This window comes from Petromyzon marinus, chromosome 42 (genome assembly GCF_048934315.1).
Source record: "Petromyzon marinus isolate PM22_M1 ecotype Great Lakes invasive population chromosome 42, UKy_Petmar_22M1.pri1.0, whole genome shotgun sequence".
Lineage (NCBI taxonomy): Eukaryota > Metazoa > Chordata > Hyperoartia > Petromyzontiformes > Petromyzontidae > Petromyzon > Petromyzon marinus.
This window is the reverse complement of record NC_133708.1, coordinates 10276831-10298900: the sequence shown is the minus strand read 5'-3', so window position 1 is coordinate 10298900 and position 22070 is coordinate 10276831. Positions and strand designations below refer to the sequence as shown.

At 44.3% G+C, this 22070-nt stretch overlaps 1 protein-coding gene across 1 annotated transcript in view; it reads left to right on the top strand.

The window, feature by feature from the left end:
- Positions 1-22070, top strand: part of LOC116951115 (contactin-4-like) — a 158362-nt gene that overhangs the window by 73314 nt on the left and 62978 nt on the right. The window contains exons 6-10 of the mRNA XM_032969528.2: positions 4139-4342; positions 6731-6833; positions 9739-9920; positions 18478-18614; positions 21586-21718. Of these exons, the coding sequence (XP_032825419.1) occupies positions 4139-4342; positions 6731-6833; positions 9739-9920; positions 18478-18614; positions 21586-21718 (759 nt within the window). The remainder of the gene's footprint in view (positions 1-4138; positions 4343-6730; positions 6834-9738; positions 9921-18477; positions 18615-21585; positions 21719-22070) is intronic.

Here is a 22070-nt window from a genome sequence, read left to right as displayed (position 1 = left end):
TATAAGAATTGGGTTTACCCTTTCTGGAAATAAAACAGTTGTGTTATGATGTTGAAACACCAAACATAAATAATCGAGGTTTTTTTGGGTTAGATCACGTATAAATATATAAATGTTTCGTTAAAATCCGCCACCACCCTTACTAGTTGGCTGTTTCGGGTGGTGGCGGGATTTAACGACACATTTATATATTTACGCGCTCTCACCCAAACACCTCGATTATGGATGATATTGGTCGCGAAAGCCTACGTGTTAAACTGACCAAACAGAAACGTATTTGCAAGGAATGATGTCTGCATTAACCAGATACATGCTAGTGGTGAACATGCAAAAAAAACATGCTCTGGTAGTATATGATACATTGTCTTTGAATAGATTGGTCCACACCAGAGACAGCTTTCTTTAAAGCCGAGTCTCAAACAGTGTCAGACCAGAGGACGCCAAAAGGCGACCAGCACAAAGACAATGCCACTATCAGGACATTGAGAGCTCAGGGTGAGCAGCTACATCAAGGGACCTCCCTTGCCACTATCACAATATAATAATTGTTTTTACCCTTTCTGGCAATAAAACATGCATACATTCACACATGGTGTGGACATGGAGCTGCAAGGTGGCTATGAGATGGCCGCAGTATCCTGCATCACACGCTCGTGTGAGTGAGTGGGGGCTCCTCTGGGAGTTCTGGTTTCCTTCCCACGTGAAGCCAAACACTCGTTAAAGGAATTGGCCAAACACCCTCAATGTTCTCGAAAATGAGTCCTGACACTCAGCGAGGCTTATGCTGGGTAAACAAATGGTCGTTATGCTTACACTCGTACTGAATTTGCCAAGTAGGTTTTTTTAAAAAATTGTATTGCAAACGGCTACAGATTTTTTCCGGCCCCGCATCTCACAGTGCCGTATTTAATACATATGGCACATTACCGTATGCGCGCTTTAGCATTCCTTACAAGCAATAACAAAGTCAGCGCGAAAAAACCGCGGCATTTCTCCATGGGGGGGGGGGGGCCTGACTAAACGTCTGCGATGCGAAAGACTGTTTGTCACGTGGGTGTGCACTCTGCAGCGTTTGGCTTTCAAACACATGACAGGACTCGGGACAAGCGGTGCGCAACGCCGTGGCGCACGGAAGCATCGTGGTTAGACTGTGGCCGCGGCTGCCCCACCGCAGGATTTAACGTGTTGCGTAATTGGTATGCCAGGAGCAACCTTGTGTCGGAGCCAAGGTCTCAACCCTCCCCTTGGCACCACACTCCTTTGCTCCTCGCAGTTGTAGTCTTGTTCTTAACCACATGCCAGCATTGCCCGTTCCTGCGGCGAGCGTATTATGCGTGCAGCATGCTTAACCGAAGCACGCGTGCGCACTGCTACGGTATATATGCGCAAAGTAAGACTCCGTCTGTGACCAAATCACTTGGGATTGCCCCTCATCCCTGAAGCTAAGCTGTTGTGAGCCTGCGTAGCGCTCGGATTGACGACCAACATGCAAAAAACAACAACAACAACTTTGTGTGGGCTACTGCAGGGCTCCATCGTCGTCAGCAGATGGTCGTGTAGCTGATTCAATTATTGTCCTGTACTATGCTCCCACGTCAATGGCGTGGCGATGTACGGTCCAAAACTCCCATGACCTGCAACTGTGTGGAGAGGCTCTCGTCCATAAGTGCGTTGACAGCACGCTTGTGAATTAATAAGCAATAACGTCAGCCCCGAGACCTCGTTCAGGTGTGTCACTTGCAACCGATCTTAGCCGTGGCTGGGGATCAATCTCAGACCGCTGGGTTCGCAACGCCGCTCTGCCACTGCTCCACCCGTGCTGACACACGTGCAATATGTATAATGCTGATGCGCTGTCCTACCAGACAGTCTCGTCCCTTCACCTGATGAAGGCCGCTTGTGTTGTGGCCGAAACGTCGTGAGAATATTATTGTGTTATTTTATTTTATCAATTTATTATTTTTTTCTCATTCTACGTGACTTTACCGAAAGAACCAAAGAAGATGTATAATGCAATGTGTGAGACATTTGGTTGATGGAGCATCTAATTACAATCGTACCTCACGTTATGAAACACAAAGTAGTGCATGTGTGTTTCATAATGCTGCGCTTACGCGTATAATAAAATATACTTAACACATTGGGTCAGCAACATTGCCTCAAAATAATCATGTATAGGAGGCGACATTTAGGGGATATGGCTCATTCTTCATAGCGTGTGCATTGTACCCATGTATGTACTGTGAAGAAGGCCCATTGCCCGAAACGTCACCTGTTATGTATTTGTATTTTTAAGGGCGCGCACGGTCTGTTTGATGAATGTGTTGATTTTGTTTTGCTTGTCACTTGTACTCCTGCACCACTGCCAACGTAGCATCACCAACTAATTTCGTGTCACACACGGATTAATGTGGGGCATGCACTACGTTATTAAGGATGGCGCACAGCGGTGCATTTTTTTTTATTGAAAATAATTACCTCCTCAAACCGTAACTTTGAGCGCTCGCCGTTAAAGTGACGCGAGGCGATACACACGCGTTCCGGCAGCGCAGTATACATCACCTTGGCCAAAATATATTTCAACGTTGGGGTCAATAATCCCCATAATGTGCCAGTCTAAAAAGTCACCCGTCCGCCAAAGAGCACACGCGCTCGGCCTTAAAGTGCCCGCTGCGCGAGAGCGGAGTCTTACCTGCCGCTCGATCAGTTCATTGTTTCCAGATTCATCACACGTCTTTGGGGGGGGTTACTGAATGCCGCGTTGCGCGGCTTAGTTCATAGGAAGAGATGCATTGCTGCCATGCACACAACCGCCATGAAACCAGCTGTTGCCTGTGCTATGCTTTGGTCGCTCAGCATCATTGTTATTGTATTACGAGACTCTCTGTGTGACATTTCACAGCACTGCCCCCCCCCCCCACACACACACACACTGTCAAAACTATTAATCGCCAATCACAATCCATCACTAACGCTCTTACCAACTGCACACAACTCTCCATAACCACATATAATAATCATTATAACCCTCCCAGGTCACAGCTGTTTTTCAATCCTTGTCTGTCTGTATGTTGAACTTCTTTAGCATCGTACATCGCCAAACCGCGCTAATCGGAGGTGCGTGGGGGAGTCAACAAACTAAACACACAAAAAGCAGTTCCAAAAAGACGAGTTGTCCATCTAGAAGGAGTTCCCCCGTACTTTGTCAATCGAGGGGGTAAACTGACCGTTCGTTTTGATTTAAAGCTTTCGTGACTGCAGTACTTCATATTCTTAGCTCTTTCGGTAAAGTCACGTTGAAGGGAAACAATAAAATAATAAAACATATATAAAACAAAATTCTCACGACGTTTCGACCATAACACAAACGGTCATCATCAGGTGACCGTTTGCGTTAAGGTCGAAACGTCGTGAGAATTTTTATTGTTTTATATATATTTTATTATTTTATTGTTTCCCTTCAACGTGACTTTACCGAAAGAGCTAAGAATATGACCATCCGTTACCATTCTTGTCTGTGTGGATTGGTGAAGGAGCGGTCCAAGACCAATTTGAATGTCGATCGACGATTATATTAGCCTTGGCCAGGAATCGAACTCAGGCCCTCAGGTCAACAGCGCAATGCGCCAATCACTGCGACGCTGCTATACCCCCACCCCCCAAAAACCACATTTAATATTTTATATGATTAATAATAAATATTGTTCGTGAATATCTGTCAAAGAAGGGCAGCTTATGATTACACGGAGACGTTCGTGAGAGTGGAAGCCAACGTACAGTCGGCCGCCACGTTCTATCCACTGCTGGATGAAGGCCTCGCCACATCGTCGCCATCCCTGTGCGTGAGCTGATCGCATTGCTCCCACTCCATGGTGGTTGTCATCTCACGTGCATTGCCCTCTTTTGAAACGATTGAAACATTAAACTATTTTTTTTTCATTTTACCACGAAAGGAGCTACACGTGCAGCTCCTTTTCAGTAGCGACCTGGCCACCATTGGCAGCTCAACGAAGTGGCTTATCACGTGGAAATGTATCGCAGACAAATGCTCTAAACGCGTGTTGTTTCTAAATGTGGTGGGGAAAACTCCCTCCCCTCGTCAACACATACACACACTGCCGCCGGTGTTTTTTTCCAGAGCTCGCTTTCGACTGGGTATTCAACGACTTCCCGATCACCGTGCAGTCAGACGGACGCCGCTTCGTGTCGCAGGCCACGGGGAACCTGTACATCGCCAAGGTGGAGAACTCGGACGTCGGCAGCTACACGTGCGCCGTAACCAACGTGGTGACGAGCACGCGAGCGCTGAGCCCGGCCACACCGCTCGTCCTCAAGTCCGGTGGTGAGCGAGGGCAACCCACGGGAGCACAACTTGACAGTTAAAAGTTTTACTTCTCTTTGATTATTTTTTTTCGCGAAGGTAAGGCCCTCCGAGCTATGTAGGTTTTTGTTTGTTTGTTTGTTTAGAAGCTACCTGGCCACGTGTGATAGTTCGACGGAGGGGCTTGTCATCACGCGGGACTACATGATTCTAAATGTGGAGGGAAAAGTCGGAGGACACGGAGACCAGTCCAAGTGACCATGGGGAGAGAGAGAGAGACATTCAAACTCCAAATATGCAGGCGTCAGGGTCGGAATTGAACCCATGAGCTCCTGTACACGAGGCGAGGTAGTTAACATCTCGCCACCGCAACCTAACGGCACTCATTTCCTGCTCTGAGTGTCCGCCACTGTTATTTAGTGTTCGTATTATGACACACGTTCACCCAGGGAAGCATCCACTGATTCTCAACGTTATATGTTCAGGAGGGCCCTGCTGTTTGGGATGTTTGGCCAGAGTACTCGGAGTAAACCCCACGCACACGAGGGGACAACACTCAACACTGCTTTCTCCTCACCGCCTCGCAGGCCCCAGCCTGCAATAACTTTTGAAGCCACAGGGATCACGCGTCCAAGTATTACGCGCAGACTCTAACCTGCTCAGCTTTTACCATCAGGTGCATTTTTCAGAAGAGTTTCTCCATGTTTTATGTTTTTCTTTCATGGAGCAACGTTGTTGCCTCTAACCCCATTTGAGTTTTGTTGCAGGTAACCTTTCGGCGTTGGGATGGTTTTTTTTCTTTCAATTACCACTCACATTGAATGTTACTTTTTAGCTATGGAAGTGGACGACCCGGTACAATTTCATGCAGACCAGGGGGGGATGGGGGGGGACGGGGGGGGACGGGGAGGGGACATACGGACTCCACAGAAAGGCACCCGAGTGGAGAATTGAACCAGGGTGTTCTGGCTGCGAGGCTAAAGTGGTACTACTGTGCCACCCTGACTGCAATCTGGGTCTCAAAAAAGCAGCACGGACCGGTAAAAAAAAGCAAAAAGCAATGCGGTGCTAATCTACATTTGCTACATTGAGCCCATGGTGGAAATTCCACATTCCTATGGCAGGATCAGTCATTTTTTATTGACACTCAAAAATATGAAGGGCTGAGATGGCCCCTGATTATGGTTGTGTGTCGATCGCTGTAACCACCATGTAACCTGAAAGGCACTTAAACATTGAATCAGTGACTAATGTTGGAAGCGATAGAAAGGAATGCCTTGTAATGCAGAACATTGCATGCCTGTTCAATTGGCCCTTCGGAAGGCGGGGCTGGTGGACCGTGATTGTGAGGGACCTCCCCCCACCCCCACCCCCCCCCCCCACAGAGTAGCAAGGCGCCTGTATGAGGCAGTACAGCAAGTATGATTAAATTGCCTGCAGAGGTTGTTTTTTTGGCACTGTGGTGTCCGCCTGCATTCCAGAATAAACGATGACAACGCGGCCGAGTGCCCTCAAGAAAAAATGGTGATGATAATTTGTTAAGATTTCCTGGCAAAAATGAAATAATTATTATTGAACTACAGGAAATGGGAATTGTTTTTTTTTTAATGGGTACAACTGACATAATTTGCCCTCCGTGCAAAATATACAATTTGTAGGAATGTATGAATGACATTTGCTTCGTGACAGCTTGTACCATTTGTGGTAACTCTCATCAGGCCATCAGCTTAGCTTCAGGATAAATACAATCCCATGTTGTCTTGTCTGAAGCTTGCATCTTCCAAAATTCTAATCTTTACAACAAAAAATCCCTCCTCAATAACCTCACCACCTTCAGTCTGTGTGCATGTGTGTACTAACCAAACATCTGCTGACCTGCATATAGCACTGCAAATATTGATTACTGAAAAGAGAAATGAGATAATGCATAAGACATACTGCAGGGACATCCTTCAGGCCAGTGGCTATGCAAGGCAGCGAGGATATATATTTTTTGCCACGTTGCAATAATTACACAAAAGTCTCAGGTGGGATTTTTGTTGTTGTTGTTGTTGTTGCAAGAAACATCAAATGCAAGTAAACAGGATTTCTCCACAACTCTGGCTGTCGCCTGATGTTGCTAGTTGCAATTACTGGCGAAACGTCGTACTCAAATTGTAAATGTTGTGTGTTTACTCTCCAACACACCGGTGTTCTATACTAGCAACGAATTGGCATGTTTTATTTACTTGACAAACCCTACTAATTGACTGTGTGTCGGGCGGTGGCGGGTTGAACGACACCGTTATAGTTACGCAATCTAACCCGAAGACCCCTACTGTGGATAAGATTTGTCTCGAAAGCCTACCGCCGGTACGTGTTAAGCTGCAACGCTTCGTTCTTAGTGACCTGGGCCGGTCTTCTCCGCAGGAATCATGGGTGAGTATGAGCCCCGGATCGAGGTCAGCTTCCCTTCGAAGACGCACGTCTTGAGAGGGGATATGGCTCGCCTGGAATGTTTCGCCCTCGGAAAGTAAGTCGGATTGGCTGGTGATTTCATTGGCACGAAAACGTTGTCGCGCTGATGTCGACCGTACGCTTAAAGGCGCAGCCCTGCAATTTTTAGCCTCGTGCCACCATTGGTGGAAGTGCCTCCAACTAGAGGGCGCTCTAGAGTCCCTCTTGGAGGGTATTTGGCCTACTCTTCCACACTGGAAAACGCGTTTGAAGCGGTAGGTTGGAGTACCCAGACTTTAGGCCATGTGCGACCTGCCGACGGACTAACTGTTGCAAACCCATTCATATCGTTGTATTCGGGTAGGAAACCTCTTGCACCGTTGTTTGAACTTCTGTGCTGGACAGAATGAATCAATCACGGGTTGTACAGTGAAATTGCTCCACTCTGATCTCACGCGGTGGGCACTGTGGGGCAGATCTTTAAAGGCACCTCCATTCGTGCTGCAGAACGAGGAACCAACATGGGCAATGTGATGCATTTGCCACCACTTCTGGGTGGCTCCTTTTTTAATTGTAAAAAAAAAAAATACGAAAATAAGAAGCAACCGCTTTGCGGACGATAGACCTTTGGACAGATCTGTCCAGGATGCGGACATTTCAAGGATAGGATTATCAGGTAATCGAGATATACATAAGAAGAGTTCGCTGTGCTGTGATATTCAGTATACCATGGTGTATACCGAGGGCGTGCTTTGGGGTTGGGGTATCGGGGTGGTTGTTCAAGTCACGAAAGCTGTGAAGAGACACCACCAATCAACGTAGAGTTCAGTGAACGTTGTCGATTTTTCCGCAAATATGATAAATAATTTGCACATTGAACGGGTAACACACGCACACACCAGAGTCGCGCGACAGCAAATACATTGCAACATGCAATACGATTATCGCCAGAGATTTATTGTCAAGAGGTGTTAAATGATCTGTTTGGCTGGGTGGTGTCGGTGGAGAAGCGGAGATTCGCCCCCCGCCCCCACCCCCGCCACATCATTCAACATATTGGCACGATTCGAGGTCATGATACGATTTGCGAATCAATTGTTATTTGTTTTGTACCATCGTCGTGGTTCAGTTAGGATCTATAAAGGCTGCAGGGGTAATGGGTGGCAGTGCTGGCCCACTGGGGGCCCAAAGGAGAACTTAATTTGACCCCACGTCCCCACCCCTAAGAAATACTGACACGAATTCAAGATAGGGATGAGTAATTGCCTTTTCCTCTCTTTATTAGATCATCGTATTTATGAGGATTTTTAATTGGAACTGATATTTGGTTCACCGAATTGGGTTTTTTTTCTCTCTCGCTCTCTCTCTCTCGTGAATTTCGGGGTCCCTTGAGCTGCTTGGGAGGACCCTGAGCGTCGGCTTAACTTTGCGAACGCCTCCAACGCCACCTCTGCCGCAGGACTTGGCAGGAATTAATGACGGGTGTCAAATGTGAACGGGAAGCAATCGATTCTCATGCAAACGCGTGCGTGCATTGCGAGCGCGAGAATGCATTTATGGTTCAATGAATTGATGTGTCATTACGTGCCGGCTATGGGACTGTGTACACTTCGTATAATTAGCACGTGAAAAATATATATACTGCATATTGCACCCATGCAACATGGCGTAATTCCGCGTATGAGTCGTGCCCAAAAATATATTTTTGACAGCTCAAATACGGCATATGATTCAGATATTTGCATGATTCTTCTTCAGAGGACAAATGCCTGTGATTGTTATAAATGCAGGTCAACTGTGTATACTGTACTGTCTTATAATTAGGAGTCGAACGATGCCTCAATTCATGGATTAATATCAATGATCCTGCTGTTTTCATGAATTGATTATTTCCAATTTGTAGGTGTTGCATGGAATGGGTTAATGTGTCCCACACAGCCACTATAGGCACTATCATTCACCACAATCGTGACAATGCATCGTGGCTATTTATTAAATCGCTAAATGGGTAAATCGCGCAATCGATACTTTATGGTGCTGGTTAATGTACACAATTAAAGGACCAGAAGAACGCTATGTAGTCTCAAAACAAACATGTTGTCTATCGGGGCCAATTTCGCACATTTTAACACTTCCCTTTCATTAACAATTGCACATCAGGGGCCTTATTTAGAGCATCCCCAGGTTAGTTGATCACCAGAGTCGCTGCAGGTTTCTTTGTGAGGATATAAGAAGCATAATACGCAACAGTGCAAATAAATAAACAAACAAACCCCAAATTAGCTCATTATTCAAATAATTAATTTAACAAAGCCGTGAGCTGTGAGTTTGACTGATCAGCAAGGATTTCAGACAACAGCCACTTTCTATTATTAAAAATGCTAATTTCCGGATTAATCATGCCAATTAATCAACAATGACAGTTCAATATTAATCCCGACACAAATCCTTAAAGGTAGCATGGCTTTCACCATTGACTACGGTCTTGTAATTAGAATAAAAAAAATGTACATTGCGTGGTGTGCAAGGGATATCTGGCGAGGTGGAAATATGCTCACAACCATTCACACAACCTATCAATAACCCTCCAGAGCCATTAAACTAAGCGTCACTTTGTTGGTCATATAATAACGGATAGACTTGCTCTGAAAATGTGAATTTTGGAATGTCTACCGCTAACTTGCCAACCAAAACTCATCCGGCCGACGTTGATTCCATCAGGGGAGACACATTTCCCCCCCCCCCCCCACAAATAATTACGCCAAACCGATAACACGATTGAGTTAGCTTTTCATTGTGAGCGCGCACACACACGCGAGCCCAAGTTGTCTGGCTTCGAACAAATGAAGGCGGTGAGCGGTACAGGCCGAAAAAAAAATAAACAAGTTAGCGGTGGCTTGAGTTACGGTGAGATGAATCGAGCGCAACAGCGGCGTTCCCCGTGGCCTTAAGGTAAAGCGCCGTCCTCATTTCATCCCCAGCCCCGTTCCCCGGATATCCTGGAGAAAGATCGACGGAGATCTGCCCACCAAGGTCGTGCTGTCCAAGTCGAACGCTGTCCTTGAACTCCCGAACGTTCAGCCAGAGGACACTGGCTCCTACGAGTGCAAGGCGGCGAACTCCGCCGGAAGGAACACGGCTCAAGGCAAGATAACCGTCTACGGTAAGGGATGCATCGGCTGCTCCGTCCGCCGACTGTGCGGCGTAGAATATCGTTTGTCTGTGCTTCTTAAGAACCAGCGGGGGGGGGGGGGGAGGGCTTATGGTCGTGGTGGGGGTAGGAGCGTTTGTCGCGACAGAACAGCCCACAGCGCGGGACGGCGATCCCGGCACCACGGTCGTTCCTCACGGTCGTGCTTACGGACAGCGGGCACTGGGGAGATATAAGTGTGTGCTGCGAGTCCGAATGGTGGTGGGAGCGACAAGAAAATACACCACACTATGCCCGCGCTTTTCAAGCAAAAATTTGAACGAAAAAGTACGCCTGCACTGTCTTGTCAGTCGGGGATAATAATCGGGGCAATTATTTAAATGTTGGTATAATACGAAGTTAACTTGAAAGGTAAAGCAACGGCATATCACAAGCCACTGTCACGTTCAACTGGTATTAGATTTCGTCCACAACAGCCATATGCTAAAATGCAAATCCACACGATGTCAATGCAATGATTCCTATTCCATGTCTTTCTATGTGCATGGTGCATGTGATAGCAATTCACAATAATGTATAGTCCATTGGAAAATCCACTGCTGGATGAATGCTCCCCTGTGTATTTTGCTCTCTGCCGTTAGTTGACCATACTTCACCGCACTAGCGCATGCAAGTTTGGTGAATGGGGTGGTCCCAGGACCGATTCAGATGTCGCTCACCGCCGTTGGTAGCCACGGCTCGAAAAATGAGCTCAGGTCGCCAGGTTCATAGTGTGGTGCGCGAACCACCGGGTGCCACCGCTCTCTCTACCGGATGGTGCTAAGATAAAAGCCAAAAGCCTCCACAGGGCACTTAATGGGCAAACGTTCTTTGGGGGGGGGGGGGGAGAAATAAATGCAGTTGGTCATGCGTGGCTTACAAACACACGCAAAAAAAAAATAATAGAACGAAACTTCCGGAGCGCCGAAGGCATTTTCATAATCCCAAATGACTTCGTGTCAATTTGTCGCATCAATGATGTCGCAAATTCTGCCGTCGGGAACCCGCGAAGGGATTTGACTCCTTTTGGGCCGCGCTGCCAGGGCCCAGGCAATTTGCCAATGGCTGCGCGGCGGGGATGCGTCAGGCTTGATGTTCACGTCATCGGGACGGCAGAGCAATCCGTGTCGGCAAACGCGACGGTTACCCGTCTCAGGAAGACGAAGAAGAGAAAGAAGAGAAGGGATGAACTTGCAACGTTCTATAATTTTTCATTTAAAAAAATGCATTGTCTATAGCAACAACTGAAATTTGTGGGGTTTTTCTGCAGTGCACTGTGTGTCAAGGACGTGAGTGGTATATTTTAGTGGTGTATTTTAGTGGTGTATTTTAGTGGTATATTTTAGTGGTATGTTTTAGTGGTATGTTTTAGTGGTATATTTTAGTGGTAATTTTTAGTGGTATATTTTAGTGGTATATTTTAGTGGTATATTTGAGTGGCATATTTTAGTGGTATGTTTCATGATAAAATTAAAAGTGTATAGGAATATATAAAAAAGTACCAGTCCGCAAAATCCGTATTGGGCACACGTTCTTGTTACGTTCAGTACCTTAACCGTAATGTCATATTATTTTACGTTCTTATTTCGAATGAAACATCCGAAAAACAGAGAATCTCCTCTTTCAAGGACGTCAGGGAAATTGCTGCAGTTATTTAGGATGTTAGGATTCGCAGGGCTCTCGTGAGAAAGGAAAGCGGAGGGGCTGAAAATTCGGAATGTCCACGGATGAAAATTTCGCCCAACGTTAATCGGAGCCAAAGAGAATGTGATTTTATACCTTAGGGCGTGCAACACGTGGAAGGGAAGCGTACGGAAAATGAAAAGCAATTTAACGATAACATGTAACGACGAAAGAGGACAAGTGCTGGATTTAATTTCGAGTGTCCACGCGAGCCTAAACTCACATTGTCAAATCTCTCAGTGTGAGCGCTCAGCGTGGGCTGGACGACAGTTTTACAATGTCAGCACAAACTCCAGTCTGCCATCTGCATGCAAGTGCACTTGTAATTCGACAACGATCGTGTTTTGAGCGCTTGGAAGTTAACATGCCTGAATCCACGTTCATAACGAGTAGCATGACAACAGGCACATTCTCTGAAATCTAAAACTCGACGTTATTATCAGAGGATGTATGTTCATGTTCAAGCGAGTGGAGCAGTGACGCAGTGGTTCGTGCGGAGCAATATGAACCCGGCGACCTGGGTTCAATTCTCAGCCGTGGCTAGCGTTAGTAGGGGGTGACATCTACACCAGTCTTGGGTCATCACATTTCATCAATCCACGCTGACAAGACTGTAATTAAGTCCGAACACCGATCATACGCAGTCATCTCTTTGCAATAACAAGTGTGGTGAAGTATGGTCAAACAATCCCCATTACTGGGATTGCATGTGGAGACTTTCATCGAGTGGTGAATTGATGAAGGGGTGCACATTATTATTGTTATTTTTACATGTTTACAGTATATATGTTTACACACGTGGAAAGTTTTATCTCGGAAATATTCAAGCAACTGAATATTTACATTCGCCATCAGTAAAGCACATAGACTGTGTTGCAAGTGCACAGGACATCTAAAAGAAACATGAATACAAACTAGTAAAACATAACTAGAAGGATGACGCATGTGGCCTTTGGTAACAGATTGCTTTTACACATCATAATCCCATGCAAACATTATGATTGTACAATAAAAAATAATAATGATTAATGTGGTTGTTATCATTGAGCTGAGTCGCTTCAATCCACTAATGGGCATGGACCTGTTCAGAAGAAGTTCAGCTCACACTCTTCTGACTTGACAGGTTAATTAATTTATCGCAGTTTCAGATAATAGCCCTTTCATACGCGTGCCTATTTAGCATACTTGCGAGAGTCCTGATTTTTTTGTTAACCATTCCAATTAAAAGAATCGTATGCTAAATTGATCAAATCACGTTACACGCACGATGCGTTTGGTTGATAATAATGCCACGTCTGCGATACGACAAATAATGAAGGGCCAATGAAGACAGTTGCAAGTGTAGTGATTACGGCAGAGGAAAGCTGACGACTTGAGCATGATCCAGAGAGCTTTGCTGGGACTTGTTGAGAGACAGCGGTCCCTTTAATCCACCATCATTAAAATGAAATGGCCAAGCGTGCTTTGGCAGGCAATCCGCTTTATATTACTTAGACATATGAAAGAGCAATGCTTTGATTCCTAACCCAAGGCAACGCACTTAATGGTCGGGCAAATTGGCGGATAGATCAAGGGCTGTGCACCCTAAATGGAGATGGCAGTCGATATACGCCAACATAGTGTGTTAATCGTGTGGATATTTCTCAGGCTAAAACAAAAGCTGACCGCTAATGTTCAGATTACATTTTTCCCTGCCATGGTGTGAAATGTTAATGTTAGAATACATTTACTTTCATATCTTCTGAAGACAAAAAATAAAACCCAACAGCAACAAATCAGCACGTGGGCAATCTGGTATATCCCGAAGGCATTTTTTATTTTTTATGGCAGATGTTTAAAAAAAAAAAATCTGCATCATTGTCATCATCGGCAGCCCTTGTCAATCTACTGCTGGATGAAAGCCTCCCAAAACTGCCACCATCTCCAATGATCCTGCGATGTAGTCAACCACTAAACACCTTCACATTTTTTTGATTTGCATGTGCAATCGTGTGTGGTTCACTTACACTATTTATGAACATCAATAAGTAATACTTTCCAGCACCTTTGTCAATCCACTGCTGGATGAAGGGCTCCCCATTCAATATCAACAGTTGGGGTTGTTTGAACGAACATCACCATGTTGGTCATTGTGAGTGACTCGAGAGAGGCGGCTGGGGTGGAGGGGTGCTCAGGTTTGCTTCAGATATTTCTCACAATTATGCGAATCATGGGTGAAAATCAAACTCAGGTCGTTGGGCTTATCGCAGATTTGTGTTCAACATATTGTGCTAGGACTCCCACTCAAACCGTATTTAAGAAAGTTGGAATTAAATTGACAGTTTTTTTTTACGTTGTAAAATCAGTCTGCTTTTACCGGGTTCGTAGCATAGTATACTAGGCATTGCACCACCGCTCCCCTTGCATATATATGTAAATACAAATTTAACAGAAAATCTTTAAAAGTGAATTTCAGTTGAATATTTCTGACACGTATTATTGAATGCCATATGCCGTTATATTTACGCGCCTTTGTGCGTCCTTCCGTTCACCTGGCTGATGATATCGCCGTGAAACTTTACATAAATCAAATTTATAATGAAAAAACGGAACTGCATCGACTTTACGGTCGGATTTAATGCAAAGCAATGAGCACGCGTCACGAGTCACCTTTCCGCGCGTTTCCAATGCGGTTCAGAGACATTTTGCGAGGTGGTTCTGGCAACCGGCCCCAGTGGGAGAGCGAGCAGCTCACAAATGGACAAGGGGGGGAGGGGTGGGGGACAAGTTCAAATTCTGGTCGGTGGTTGATAAAATGTGTACCACCTTGTGGGGGCAGTGGCGTATCGAAGGGGAGGGGAGTGGGGTGTGATTGGGGTCATCACCCTCCCTCCTCACCCCTTCAAGACCCCCGAATAGAATAAATATGTTTATATATTTGTTCAATCAATCTACAGTCCTATTTAAAAAAAAAAGATGGTCCTTTGGATCCGCCTCTGTGTGGTGAAGTCAACATTTTATTGCCTCCTGGAAGGACTTGCCCCTGCCTGAGGCACGTGGAATTTCTTCAGCCGGCTCAAAGTTGTAAACAGCATCACTTTGACTTTTGAAAATTGTTGACACTCGTGCTGTGTAATACACCATCACATTGATCCCGCCGACACAGGTGTAACAGACCTCACGGTGGCATGACTACATGCGTCACAATAAATGGGATACCCAGAGGCGCTGCGACTGATAGCACCGACCGAACACGAGCATGAGAATGCCAGCAAGCTAGTGCAAAGACAAAGATCCCACCGCGTGGCCTGCGACTAGACTGTTGGGGCAAGTGCTGTTAGCGAGCACTTATGAAGGCCGGCACGGCACACGTGGGGGTGGGTGGCCAGCGCAACGCCCGGTCCCCTTCGTCTCCCTAGTGGCGATGTTTGTACACCTTACCAGGTACTAATTTAAAGCTGAGTCGACCTAAGGGAGGTCCAGGACCGGTTCAGATAATCGTCACTGGTGTTGGCCGTGAGCGGGATTCAAACTCGGGTCGCCAGGTTTGCAGCGCAGCGCGTTAACCGCGACACTGCAAGCTAGTGTAGTGCATTGCTCAGAAGCAATGGACTTTACACACTGACCACATTGTGAATTTTGCCCAACTGAGTTTGCGTGACAATCGATCCCAAGTGCCCTTTGTCAACATTAAAGGAGGTCCCATTGGAGGCCGCTACTTTCATTTTTCACACCCATCATAGCAGGATTCTTCAACATTCCTGGTGTGAAATTGTAACTGCAGCAAAAGCTATGCTAGAGATGTAGCCATGCGTCAATTGGGTTAAGCCAAGGTTAGCGTGACATTGGTTGCAGGTGTGTGTTTCGTGATGGCTTGCTATCGGGGCCGCCTATGGATTAGCATGTGGCGTGCCACGAAAGAGTGCTCTCAAATTCCCCAAAAATGACCACGCTGCCAAGCCAAAATGACGACTGATTGTCACGTGATATTTACATTTGCTTGAATAACAATGCAGAAATACGATGAATAGAGCAGTGTGCATTGTCATGTTTAAATTTAACTTAAAAAAAACAAGAGAACTAGAATTAAATCCAAAAGAACCGTATTACGAGCTGATGATATGTAACACATCTAAAAAAGGAATTATCCTAATTTTTTTTTTTTTAAACAGCTGAGGCCCACCCAGTTATACAGCTCTTTTTCAGAAGCGACCTGGCTATCACAAATGATAGCTCAACGAAGTTTATCATGTGGGAATTTACCCCGGCCAAATACTATAAAACGCATATTGATTCTAAATGTGAAGGGAAAAACAGGGAGGACCCGGAGAAATATCCACGCGACCACAGGGAGAACACGCAAACTCAAAATATACAGACGTCAGTGTCGGGTTCGAATCCACGACCTTCTGTATACCAGGCGAGGTAGTTAACATATCACGAACAAAATTTCTTCTTCTTTGGTTCTTTCGGTAAAGTCACGTAGAATGAGAATAAAATAATAAAATAAAACAATAAAATTCTCACGACGTTTCGGCCACAACACAAGTAGCCGTCTTCAGGTGAAGAAACAGGACTGTCCAGAAGACAGTGCTGTCTTCTGGACAGTCCTGTTTCTGTTTCTTCACCTGAGGACGTCTACTTGTGTTGTGGCCGAAACGTCGGGAGAATTTTATTGTTTTATTTTATTATTTTATTCTCATTCTGTGTGACTTTACCGAAAGAACCAAAGAAGATGAATCCTTGCAGTCACGAAAGCTTTAAATCGAAATTTAACAATTTCTTCATGAACAACTCCGGTCGGGTGGTCCAGTGGTAAAGTGAGCGGTTCATAACCAGAAAAATGTGAATTAAAATCCTGGTTGGGGCTGACTCAGCCCGTCATTCCTCTGGGGCCCATAAAATCAGTACCAAAGAGTGAGGAAATCAATAGTCAGTTTAACACGTCGGCTTTCGTGATCAATATCATCCATAATAGAGGTTTTTGGGTTAGATCGCGTAAATATATAAATGTGTCGTAAAGCCCCGCCACCACCCGACACAGCCAAGCCAACACACACAACCGGTGTGCTGCACTAGTGACGAATTGGCCACGTTCTGTTTACGTGACAACCCTTTCTAGTTGGCTGTGTCGGGTGGTGGATGGTTTTAACGACACATTTATATATTTACACGATCTAACCCAAAAACCTCGATTATGAAATCAATAGTGGTTGTGCTATGGCTAGACTCGAGTCCGCCATAGGAAGGTTGAATTTCCACCACGTGCTTAGCTGCTGAAATTTGGGGATGTTCTTGGCTCAGTGCTCATTTGAGCAGGAAATCATTTTGACTTTTTTGACAAACACCACTAAAAGGATTTTGCATGCTCCACATCTCTATAGCCTAAGCAATGTTACAGTTTGTTGCATTAATTTTTGCCTTGTCAAATTAAGCAGGAAGAAGCTTGTAAAAAAAAATCATAGTTAAATTGAATGATGTTAGTAAACTATTTGAGAAAAATCCTTCATGACAGGCACCCTGGGATCCCAATAAAGTCTTGCCAAGGCATCAGTTCTCACAACTGCTCAGCTGTTGTTTGACGTTATCCTCTGGCAAAGTGAAATGTTTCCCATTGTTTTGTTTAACTCACTACACGGTTGAATAATGCTTTTTTGGTAAAGAATAGTATTTTATTTTTCTCGAAATATTTCGCTCACAGCCTCCATAATCTTCCTTTGCGTAATGCTATTGAAGTATTTCTATTCACGTTAACATATTTAACTCGAACCATTCTTTCCATAAAATAACAAATAAAGTTATTTGTATTCTCAAAATTCGTTCAGACAACACCTCTGCGAGACAGACGTAAAAGTGACTTATATTTAATAATGTTCTGAATAAAAATTGCACAATGCTCTTCGATATTCACCGCGCTGAAAAACGTACGCTAACATTACAGCGCATTATTACATTTTGTGGAAAGGAAAAGCCAGTTAATAGCACATTGTGCGTAATCGTATTCATGATTGCAGCTAAAATCAGTCATAGAATTTAATTAAGTGATAAAAATATGTCATGGGAATTGAAACCGCAAAACTTCAGATTGCGTTAACATTTGTGTTAGCAAAAAAGTATTCACAGCATGGCATATATAGCGTGTGTATATATTTCTACGAATTTTTTATTCAAACCTTTCTTTTAAATATTTGAATCGGTGCTTCTTTAAAGTAAATTTATCATCACATGGCATTTTGAAACGACAGAATTACAATTATAATGTATAGAAGTTCGCAAACCACGGAAACATTTCAACGGGAAATATTTGTTTTCTTTTACAAGGATAATCAATGGGAATATCAATATAAATGTATTTTTTCATGACACAAGCACCCACTTGTACACAGCTTATAATATCATGTTGAACCAACGTATAACGTTCTATAATTGTTCATGTAAACATGCCTTGTCTATAGCAACAACTGTAATTTGTTTTTCTGCAGTTCACTATCTGTCAAGGACTTTAATTGAATAATGTGGCACATTTATGTCCAATATAAAAAAGTGTAAAGAATATATATTATGAAGTACCATTCCACAAAATCCGTATTGGACACACGTTCATCGTATGTTCAGTATCGTAACCGTAATATGTTATATAAGTTGACATTCTTATTTCCAATGAAACATCCGGCAATACGTCCTTCCGCTTCCATTTCAGTCATACTGCGAGCTTTATGGCTCATGCCAATATCACCACCACCATCATCACTATCACCACCACAATCATCACCACCACCATCATCGCCATGATGGTGGTGATGGTCATTATGAGTGCGGTGTTCATTAAAAGCGCTGGTCTCAAGTGTTTTAATTTTTATTCCACCAGCTCCTCCACAATGGCTTGAGCCAATTAGCGATGTGGAGCAAGGCCTGGGAGACACGCTGCAGTGGGAATGCAAGGCCACAGGCAAACCGCAGCCTGCATACAAGTGGATGAAAGATGGGGTGCTTGTGGGCGCAGAGGTAAGCTTTTTTGCACTCTCTCTCCACATGTAAATCATCAAACAGGCCTGTACATCACTAAGCAATTCAGTTGCGATCTACCGCTGCTTGAGTTATGATTTTTAAAATCCTTCCCTTTTTTTTTACTCATAAATTCTATCCATAACTCGGGCAACTGAATTAAAGTTGCCTTTGACCAACTCTCGCCCCATGTAGCCCGGTGTGCACAGTAAGTGCACTGTGAACCGCGGGTTATAGAACAAGTATAATTATCCGACTGCATGCCAATAGCCCACGTATAGCAAGTGAAACGTGCTTTTTTTTGTTTCTGGAAAAGTTACTTCAAATGAATTTCTTGAAATGAATTTCAAGTGAGCACTTCACAAGTGGGAACGCTGTTGATAAGTTATAGGGAAATAAATGCCTTCAGAAGATGTGATGTTTCTCTGAAATGTTATTTTAAAATGCGTGTTTGTGGAGCGTGCATGATTCAGTGATTGAAAAAAGAAGGATTTGCTTTTCATGTTGTTTTCGCATGAGCACCAGGGGTGACTTTGCCTTTAACTGCTGAGGGTCACACTGTAGGGCAACTCAAAGTCTCATCACTCCATTAACCAGATGAAGTGTAACATTTTCAACAAAAACCCGGCCCCCGTCTTTTTATCCCGTTAAAATAAACATTCACCATGTCCTTCAGAAAAGTGGGCAACGTGATGTTTAATCATGCGACGGATGAGAAGCCAACGTTCTTGGCAGGAAGCTTCACAATTAATCCCCTCTCAATCTGACGCTTTATTGGATGCAGGAAAGAACTAAAAAAAAAATTGACAAAAAAAAACATAACCCTTCAAGTTGCCTCATCGTCGTCGTCGTCGTCATGATCTTCCCCGATCCCATGAAGCAGCCAATTACACTTTCTTAAAAGTAAAAATCATGTTTTAAACGTGCGTACGTTTATCTATGTCGCGTGCTCTTCTCTACGTGTCCCAGCGTAATCCCCAGCGCATCTCTCCATGCTTTTTCTTGAGATAAAACAACTCTTCTCTTCAGACACAGTGATGTTTCGCTTTTCATCTTCAAGTTCAAATTTACAAAAGATGTCACCGACGCGACTCTCTTATTCACCTCTTTATTTCATCATTGCTCTCTGTCCCCCTCCAATAACCACCCTAGGCATTCGCATTGCACTGTGTTTTCCAGCTGAATTCCTCTGGCAGATAGCATAGAATTGAGTATATTTGGCAAATGTGTATAATTAAAAATGTGATGCTTTGACCCATTCAAATTACATCAGAAGTAATTTTGTAATGGATGTATCCAAATGCCTTGGATATTGTGTTTGTAACTTTTTTCTCATGATGCAGTTCTGCCTTCAAAGTTGATCTTTTTTTTATTGAAATCAACTTATTTTTTAGGTGTTTGTTTGACATTACAGGTTCACCGATAGGACACTGCTCATATATTCATTTACATCTTTTCATTTGTTATCTTTTTCAATAATTCCTCGGATTTTTGAGTGTATTGCCCCACGTTTGAAAGTGCGGCCATTATTTCTGCCCCATCTCCCTCATCTGAAGAAGGCTTATTGCCAAATCTATCAGCCTGTTATGCATATTTCTGCTGTACGGCAGTGTTGTAGAAGTAAGAAAAAAGTTTCACATAGAAGAAGACCCGATGCAGGCAGCAATAGGAAGGAAATTGGAAGGAACTTTAAAGAGAAGAAGACCTAAAAGATAATGGCTTTACGATGGTATGAGAGATTGCTGCCAGAGAGATCTGAACTACTTGAGCATGTTGATACAAGACAGAGAAAAGTGTAAACAAATGACGAACTGTGCAGAGGACACCTACGGGTTATCTGCCGATCAAGCGTGATGATGATGAAGGCAGTATTCATCACGAATGTAGAGTGTGTCTATCATTTTGATTACGCACATGAATAGACAACGCCCATACATCCACTTGCTGTACTATATCGTGCAAAAAACTTTACTGACATGCCGTAACATGTAAAGGCTTATTTTCTGAACACATCCACAGCGGGAATCGCCACTGTACTGGATAAAATAACAAGTAGCTTTGCAATATCTGTGCGCAGCACAGCCAATGCAATCCCACAGCAGTTCACTCATGTTGGATTATTACTCACGCAGCGGAGTGTAAATGCTGTTAACATGACGGGGAACAATTACAATCTGGTTGCAGCACTAATATTCATCTGTGATTCCTATTTGGGTCTTACATTGCCGAGGCACCGCCAGGGCTGGATTCAGGCCACGCCAGGGCTTAAACCAGGACAGCATTTTGAGCCCTTGTCCTGCACATGCTGTGAGCAGAGCATGCCCCCTTGGCAACTGGCTGCAATATTCGTTGCTTAATAGTACCCGTGTGAACGGTCCGTGTCTAGCGCTGGGCTTATATTCACAGCATGTTGTAGTGGGGGATGGTCTGGAGCCAAGCCGTTGTGGGCACATCTTGAGGGCTGGGCTGAAGGCCATGGCATATGCATGTGTAATAGATAGCCTGTGATGGCAGTAGTATGCAAGATGAGTCAATTTTATAAGAGGTTCAGTGGAGCTCAAATTCTGTACTTTTTTCATTTGAAAATTTGGATTTGAAGAATATATTACAAATTAGCCGCGAGCCCAAAACATGTAGTTCCAATGGCAAAACTTCGTAACAAATAGCATTGTAGGCAGGACATGCTCTCTTTCATCTTACATAGATATAAACACAGCACAAGTAGTGAAATATGTTTCTGAATACAAACACCCATCCTGGGTGCAAATCATCACTTTCTGAAATCTGTAGCACCTTGTTTTTTTTTTTGTAAAAAAAAAAGGGACCGAGCCGCTTGCCACAGCGATCTCCAACGATCGCGTGACACTTCGCCAAATGGGTCGGCAATGTCGGATGCGTCGTGCGTGCACGATTACGACGTTACATAGATCAAGTGTCGGACGTACTGCTGCTTGCGTTGGCTTCTTTCCAGGGAAGGGTGCGCGTCTTGGAAAGCGGCGATCTCATCGTCGGCAACGTGAAGCCGTCGGACAGAGGAATGTTCCAGTGCGTCGCAGAGAATAAACACGGACGCATTTACTCCAGCGCCGAACTAAGGGTCAGAGGTAACGCGTTTATTTATTTTTTTTACCCGCTTTCAAGGCAGACCGGCCATCAATTTTAACCTGTAATTGTTACAAATTCCGCGCAGCAAGCAAATGTGTTTTCGATACGTAATGAAGTGTCTTGCCGGCGAGAGGATAATAAAAAAATGAATTCGCATGCAAGTGTCAGCTCTGAAGAAAGCAATGTTGGTAATAAATGCTGCGTGGGTCAACGATGATAGCCGTTAGCCCTGATAAAATGTGCACGGCATGCAGTGCATCCTGTGCACACATTCATACGCTTTAGGGAAACCACGTTTTTTGTATTGATGTCATCGGATGCATCACGTTGCCACCTAAAATCATGCCAAAT